The sequence below is a fragment of the Balaenoptera musculus genome, chromosome 3, assembly GCF_009873245.2.
Source record: "Balaenoptera musculus isolate JJ_BM4_2016_0621 chromosome 3, mBalMus1.pri.v3, whole genome shotgun sequence".
Lineage (NCBI taxonomy): Eukaryota > Metazoa > Chordata > Mammalia > Artiodactyla > Balaenopteridae > Balaenoptera > Balaenoptera musculus.
Window position 1 is genome coordinate 151,712,718 of NC_045787.1, and position 8,257 is coordinate 151,720,974.

Here is an 8,257-nt window from a genome sequence, read left to right on the forward strand (position 1 = left end):
TGGAATGTGCCTTGGAGGCATCTGTCAGGGAGAAGGAGGGAGTTTATCTGCCCAGTTCTTTCCTATCTCCTCTTAACCACTGGTTAGTACTCACCCTATGGGAAGTTAACTCACCCTCACTTCCAGGTGGTTCACCCAGCCCTTTCAATGGCCACTCAGGATGCCAGATCTCATTCCCTGTGGTGTGGCATTTCATCCAAGTCTGTAGGTGAAAGGAAGAACTGGAAACCCTGGGCTTGTGGTTGGTCAGTATGGATGAATGGCAGCAGCCAAGAGGGGGTCCAGCACTCCCTGCTAAGTGACTGGCTGGTCCCCAGTGGTGATAGAGCATGGGACACAAACGGAGCCTTTGGAAAGAGGGATGCAGTTGAAGGAATTCAAGGTGATATGGATCTGATACAGCACTCCTGAATGAAGAAAACTAGGGAGACACCCACATCCCTGGCCCCCCTTCCATAGGGTAATCTCAGCGTGAATAATCATGAACAGAAAAAATAAGCACTATCCATATAAGAATAAAAAAGAAAATTAGAATTAAAAGTTTTCAATAGCTGTAAACACTCCAAAAAAAAAAAAGAATGGAAAAACTGTGATACAACACATCAACATGAATTAAATTTATAATTAAATAAGCAGCTGCACAATGAATCATAAATTCAAAAATTCAGAATAGAAATGGATGAACAGTGTGAAGATATCAAATGCGAGCTGACTAAATTCATGGAAGAAATTGAAATAAAAGACAAATCCTCTCAAAAATGAAAAGCAGAGTGCCCAAGGGACAATTAGATCAGACTTACAGTGGAGGGCACATTTGATAGACATGAAAAGAAGTCAAGAAATTAAAACTGAAATAAGTAAATGGGTAAAGAAGTGTCAGAAAGAATGTGAAAAATTTAGAAGTTGAGTAGAAAAGATCCAACATGTGTACAATTGGTGTCTCTGAGGAAAAAGAATGCCAACAGTGAAATAGAACTAATATTTTAAATATGTAATTCAAGATAATTCTTAAATAAAAGGAGACCTGAATCTACATATTGGAAGGGTACCTGGGAAAACTGGCCCAAGAAGAGTAAACTCTGAGGCATATCCTAGTTGACTTTAGACTTTAGACTTTAGAGATAAACATTCTGGAAATCCAGGCAAAAAGACCAAGTCACTTAAAAAAAAAAGAGAGAGAGAGAGAGAGATTGGCATCAGGCTTTTCAATAGCACCAAGCAAAGCAAAAACAGAAGCAAAAGCAAAGAAACAAATTTTCAAAAAAAAATGAGTGCTAAGGAGGGAGAATCGTAGGGCCATCAGTGAGGCAGGTGGGGACTGGAAGCGGCAAGGCCTCCTGGGCCAGGGGGAGAAGCTTGGATTTTATTCTGAGGGTGATGGGAAGCCACTGAAGGGTGTATCAAGAGGAGAAGGACACCATCTAATCTGAAGGATCTCTGAAGACTGGCCTATAGGGAGGCATGAGTGGGAGAAGAAAGATGTGCTAGGGCAGCCCAGAGCATGCAGTTATGGAAGCTCATTCTAAAGTAGGGGCAGAGCATGGATTGAGGGGCATGGAGGCATTTTGGAATAGACAGGACAGGACTTCTGGGTGGGCTGGATATAAGGGATGAGGGAAAGGGAGGAAGAAAGGATGACACCCAGGTGCTTGAGTCATTGAATCAGCGTTGGTGTCATTTACAGAGACACAGGGGAGAGAAGCAGGTTTGGGGGAATGAAGTTGGGCTTTCTCCATTGTCCCACACCCAGGCTTGGGACAAAGAAAGCTCTGGTGTTTGCCAACAGTCACATCGGTTTGTTTTTGTATTTAAGTCAAGTCTGCGTGTGTTTCCATTGGCTTTTCTTATTGCTCTGGTTGTGTCTGGTGATTCCTATCAGACCCAACATGGTTTCAATCACTCTTCTCTTCTTTTCTTACTGACGTCACCTTCCCTGTCTCAGCAGCTGTAAAGGACCAGGCAGGAATATGGACGTGACCATGGCACACCCTGACCCCCCAGGGAGGCGGCAGAGACCAGACCCAGGGGCCCAGGGCCAGGTGTTCTACAACAGCGAGTATGGGGAGCTGGCAGGGCGACCAGAGGAGAGCGATGGCATCCCATCTGCCCAAGTGCCCTTCTTCACAGACAGCAGCTACTAAGGCAGCTTCGGGCAAGGCCCACTGGACCCTGGGCTCCAACAGTTGGTGGGGACCGTGCCTGGCCAGCGAGCAGAGGGCTGGAGGCCCAGGCTGGGAACTCATCTCATTCGGTCTGGGGAAGAGCAAAACCCAGGCTCCAGGGCTCTCTTGAACTCCATCACCATGCTTGCCCAGGACCACCCTGCTGATCCCTGGGGCCCTTCTCCCCTTCAGATTCAGATTCCACTTAGCTCAACATCCACAGGGGCCAGCCCTGGGTCGGGCACTCTCATGGGAAATATCTCTTTGGGTGCCTCCTCTCATCATGGTGGGTGGTGTGATCCCTGATTTCTGATGAGGAATATGAGGGTCTGAGAATCACATAGTAATCAAGGTTCAGCTGTGGTCTCCCAGCACCCACCCAAAATGCTGCCCCCTCCATGCAGCCTCTCTTCCCGTGGGAATGGCTTTCTTCACTTGCCACTCCAAGGCTCAAGAGAAGATGCATATGGCTCAAAGATGCATTCCAGCTCAAAGCAACAAATGAGAAATTTGTAGGGGCAATGGGGGTGTCCTCTCCTGAGCCTGGCCAAACAGCTCAGAGTAGCCATCTCCGCAGTGCCGAGCCAGTTACAGCAAGCCTTCTTCTCCTGTGTGTTGAGAAGTACTATTCAACATTGTTTTTTTCCTTAGAACTTCAGAGACTATTTGAGATGCTGTGAAGAATTTACTTTTTAAAACTTCCGTCTGAAGGGAGCCCAGGGAAGGTTTTTCTGAATCTGGACGATCCTTGCCTCTGACACCCAGTCAAGTGCTGTCATAACAGACCCCACTGTGGCCACCTCTTTCTGGAGAAAGTCCCCAGCCTCACCTGCCTAGCCCAGAACTGGAAGAGTCACCCGATGGTCTAGAGCTGCCCCATTTGAGAATCACCTGGTTCTTCCCTCTGGGACTTAGATCTGCCACCCAAGGCACCATCCAAGCTGTGAACAACTTTATGAGAGGCAAGCACTGTGGGTTCCACCGAGGAAGGCTTTGGGGTTGGCCCAGAGGACACACCAGCATAGCTCTGTACCAGGAGGCAATCACTGGATGTCCCTGTGGCCCCAGGGAGGCCCTGTCTTCTGCCCCCTGATCTGTACCTGACATCAGTGCCCTGGCAGGTCAAGCCTCTCTCAGAGAACAGCAGAGGACCATCTGGAGGCTGGAGCCATTCTGCCCAGGGCCCCCCCCTCCCCAGCCCAGTTCACACTCCCTAGCTACCCACACCCCTAGCAGGAGAAAGACCCTCATCCCAGTTAGCACCACAATGTTTGACACCCCACCCCCACCCCATGAGACGCTTGCAGGACAGGCGGCCGTGCAGCGAGCAGGGGCTTGCCCGGCAGGAACCCCCCCACATTGTGTATTGTTCCTTTAAGATATGGTGAATGCAGGTATGACTGTCCCCAGTGGACCTCCTCCTCTGATGTCACCTGCCTGTGAGACTTGGGTCTCAGGTTTACCTGGTGGAAGTCCAGAGGCTGTTTTCAATCAGAGGAGCAACTCATGATTTGCGTGCAGGGGCCCAGGCCTGAGACCCCTCCCCACATGTGTACCACCTGTTTGTGTTTGTGTCACTTATTCTCCTGTCACATAACTGCACACACAAAAATGTACTGGGGAGAAAATCTACCCCCACCCCCCCTTGTAGAACATATGCTCCGAAAATATAAAATATTTAACAAAAGATAATAATAAATTTGATGCCAGTCCTGAGTTACAGTGAATGGGTTCTCAGCTAAATCCCAGGCCTCTGTGGTCAGCCTTCCTCCTGCTGATCATCAGCCCCACAAGGTCACAGGACTGGCCACGCAAAGGAAAGGGCAGCAGAGGCAGCTCAGCCCCCCTTCTCTGCCCAGTAGGCTGTGGAGTCTCCCAAAGCCACCAGCAGAGGGTGCTGGAAGCACCAGGACGCGGGGTTCCACTCTGAGCTGGGAAGCGCCCAGCTTGGCTCCTGAGAGAGCTAGGAACGCACTCCCCTAATGTTTACTTTATGAATAAAGTGACAGTGCTTTGTCCCCACCTACTAGAACCAAATGCTGCCTCAGGCCCTAAGCACCGGTGGCCCATGGGCCTGAGAGCACAGCCCAGGCTGGGTCCCTGCCATCAGCTCCCCAAGTCTCACCCCCCACCCCAGAAAGAGCCTATGACCACCTCCATCACAGACCACAGACGGGGACAGGACAAGAGGGGTTCAGCGTGCACCCAGGGTCACCTCCATGACTGAGTGGACTCCTGGACTCCAAGATCAGGGGCTTCTGAGCTAGGACCCTTACTTCAAGCCCTACCCAGAGACATGAACTCCACCCAGGAGAGTGTGGCAGGACCTTGCCCTGGGATGTTGTATGCCTTCCCTTCACAAGTGAGTGGCTGGCATAGAGGTGGCTTTAGATTGAGGTGTGACACTAGCCCTCTGGACACGACCTCAGCAGGCTTCCCAGGAGGGCCTAGCCCAGGAGCAGTCCCAGGGACTCAGGAAGGAAATCAGGCCATGTCACGTGGACCCAGCTGTCAGCACAGCACAGTGGGCACCTCACCCAAGGGAGCAGACAGAAGCCCAGCAAAGGTCAGGAGCCAGAGGCCACTTTGTGGCCAGGCCCTGTGCCTACCTGTTCAGGCCTGTCTCACTCCTCGGGCACCTGCTGTGTTGCCTATACCCCGCGGCTGCAATGCCCACTGTCTCGGCCTCGTTTTCACTTTCATGGGCAGAGTCCCTCCTGACAAAGGCAGCTTTTGGTGGTAGTGGGTTTGCTGTTATTTTTACCTCTATAATAATTCTAAATGTGAATACGGAAAAGACCCCCACTGAGTTTGGACATTTTAACTTTACAATATCACTGGTTGAATTTAACCACTTTCCCTTGGCGAATGTCTCAACCCAGGTGTCAGCCATCTGGATGCCTGCCTGTTCACCCAGCCCAAAGTGCACCCACATGTTGTGGGAACCAGTGCCCCCACTGTGCCCAGTTCCAAGTGGTGCTGCCCTTCTGGGCTACTCTGGTCCTGCCTGGGATGGATGCACAGGGCTGCACTGAATGTCCCCACCTGCCCTCACTCCCCAGAGCACCAGAGACTCCAGGTGTGAATAGGAACCCGGCCAGCAAGGGCACCATCCAGGAGCATCTTAACAGGCAACAGTGTATTCCCACCTCGGGGTCCCTCAGCCCCTCCCACGTCCCAGGAACCTTCTCTTCTCTCCTCCTCTCAGGCCCCAGCCCTTCACAGGGTGCCCACCCACCCCCTTGTCCCACCTCCCCTCCTCCCCAGTCTCACACTCCTATTCATTTCTACCAGAGAGCCATGAGTTGCCTCCTTTAGAAGGAATCAGGCCAAGGGAACACTTGAGTGTCCTTTGATTCTGTCCTAATGTCACCACTGCCCCTTGGCATCGGGCCCTGCTCTGAGCCACGCATTGTCCTAGGCCCTGGGACACGGCAGAGTCCCTGTCCCCACAGTTCCCATTGTAAGGAGTGACATGTGGGTGGAGCTCTGTACAGGAGGAAGATTGGTGTGGAAGGCCTTGGGTCAGAAGGAAGGAGGGACCTGGGGTGGGGTGGGTGGAGGTAAAGAGGAGAGGCTGGCAAGAGTCCTGGGAGCAAAATAAGGAGTTGGTTTCTTGTTTTAAGGTGAAGCTTAGAGAAAGTGGTGATGAGCTCTGACTTACATTTATGCTCTGAGAAACACACCTCTTGAAGGAGCAGAACAGGACCTCCTGGGAGCCGGGTGAGGCCTGGGTGGGGAGAATCTGGGCTGCACCAGGGTGGGCTGTGAGTCCCTGACCTTGATGTTCACTGTCAGTAGGGGGAACAGCTTCCAGCACAGACACTGGCCTCCCCCACCCCCATGGTGGATCCTCCAGGCCACTTGTCCCTAGGAGGCCTGGGCCAACTCTTAAGGCCAGGCACCTCAGCCCAGATAATCAGCTACAGAGAGTGTCCGAGGTGCTGGCCAGTGCCCATGTCATGGGGTCCACCCCACCAGATGTCCACATGCAAGTTCAAGTTCAGAGAGGGAACGGCAGCATCACCAAGAAGGAGGCCTGCCCTGTGGACCCCTGAGCGAGGCCTGGGTGCCATGAGCCACCAGGAAGAGAGCCTGGGCCAGGCTGTGCTCTGAAGGCTGTTCGCAGCTGAGAGTGGAGAATGTGGCACCCTGAGGCTGGGTGGTGCTGGGCCAGGCACTGCCCCTTAGGGCCTTAGTTTCTCATTTGTGACTTGCCACCTTGCCACCTTGATTATGAGATAACAATTGAAATGCACCTAGGAGTGACCACACTAAGGAGGAAGCCCTGCCCTCACCAAGTCATGTCCTTCAAAAGCAACATTAAAAGTCAACTGGGAAAGACACTGTCTGCAGTGATATCCAACCCCAACACCTCCCCTCCATGGACTCACCCACCTACCCATCCCCCAGATACCCACTGCTCCATCCACCCACACATCCATCCACCGACCTGTCCATCCATCCACCCACCCATGCATCCATCCATCTATCCATCTATCCATCCATACATCCATCCATTTCCCCACCCATCCATTCATCTGTGGCTGAATAAACGGGAACTCAACCCACCCACAAATGCCCCTTTCAGGAATCCCAGAGACCTTTTGGGGCTTCAGCCAGGGAGGATGGAGACAGAGTTATTCTCAGCTAATCGGTGAGGGCTTCAGTGAGGAGAACAGACAGGGGATTTGCAAAGCCTGTTTTTTTGGGGGGTTTTTTTGTTTTTTTTTTAAATTTTATTTATTTTTTATATTTTTATTTTTGGCTGTGTTGGGTCTTCGTTTCTGTGCGAGGGCTTTCTCCAGTTGCGGCAAGCGGGGGCCACTCTTCATCATGGTGCGCGGGCCTCTCACTATCGCGGCCTCTCTTGTTGCGGAGCACAGGCTCCAGACGCTGAGGCTCAGCAGTTGTGACTCACGGGCCTAGTTGCTCCGCGGCATGTGGGATCTTCCCAGACCAGGGCTCGAACCCATGTCCCCTGCATTAGCAGGCAGATTCTCAACCACTGCGCCACCAGGGAAGCCCGGAAAGCCTGTTTTTAGAAAGATTAGGGTCAACCTGATGTTGAAAGAAGAAAATGTATCCCTTGTATGAGACCAAACTGGGGAGTTCTAGAAGTCAATGAGCAGCCTCTGAAGATCTGCTGGAGCAACTGGCTGCAGGCACCACTGCAGGGCAAGTGAGTCATTCCTGTTCTGGACCGCAGTGGAGTGGGTGCACCTCTGTCTCTTCAGAGCCAGATGGAAACCTCTTTACTTCCCAGCTGGAGCCATAGGTGGCAAAGTTTGTCATAAGCCAAATGTGGGAGGCAGGAGGGATAATGAAGGGGCTGAGGGAGGAACTCAGAGAGGTTGGGGACAGAGAATTGAGGGCTTTGGAAGGTGGTGGGGCAGCATCTTTGAAGGTCTTGGTCACCATCCATGGGACACGGGGTCCGGTTAGGCAGGTCAGAATGGCTCCCAGGGTGTTATCTCTGGGTTGCTCTGGGCTACTGCCAGAAGTCCATCAGAGCTGGTTTGACAGCCAGGTGTGGACCACCTGGAAGGCGGGTGCTCCCTCTCCCCAGAATGGAGGGCCTGGCCCCCTTGGGCACAGGTGGGTATCATGGTTCCCTCCATGGCCTGGAGAGATGGGAGTAACAGAAGGGATTGCTATTAAACCCTTGGGTTTTAAGTTGTTGAATCAGCTTCAAAGAGTCCTCACTTTAGGATGGCAGGGAGCACTTCTGTCTGTGGGTGGGGCCTTGATCTGGAGTCTGGGCCGGGACATCCCCTGGGGTTTGATCCACCAGCTCCCATTCCTCACCTGGCAGGCAGCTGCTCCCAGTCCCAGTGTGTGGAGGCAGCACAAGGTGCTGGTCAATGGGGGACCTTCCAGTCCTGAGGGGCAGTAGAAGGCATGGGAAGAGAGCCAGGTGTGCAGACACACCTGGAACTGGCCTGGGAACCCCTGGCAGGTCACTGACTTTCTCTGAGTTGCCTTTCTTCTGACTCGCGAGGGTGATACCATTCCATTTAAGGAACGACTGCTGGCTACACCTTCAGTCCATGGATCGTAGGGCCCCAGTCTAGCCCAGGCTGAAACAGGTGGAC

At 52.4% G+C, this 8,257-nt stretch overlaps 1 protein-coding gene across 5 annotated transcripts in view; it reads left to right on the plus strand.

Annotated features, from left to right (window-relative positions):
* Nucleotides 1-3,823, plus strand: part of FLT4 (fms related receptor tyrosine kinase 4) — a 40,498-nt gene extending 36,675 nt beyond the window's left edge. For 3 of the 5 annotated variants that reach the window (XM_036849038.1, XM_036849039.1, XM_036849043.1), the window contains one exon: nucleotides 1,943-3,823. In XM_036849038.1, coding sequence (XP_036704933.1) covers nucleotides 1,943-2,141 — 199 coding nt within the window. In that variant the 3' untranslated portion in view covers nucleotides 2,142-3,823. The remainder of the gene's footprint in view (nucleotides 1-1,942) is intronic. The other 2 variants (XM_036849040.1, XM_036849041.1) reach the window with 1 other exon arrangement.
* Nucleotides 3,824-8,257: the final 4,434 nt, after the last annotated feature.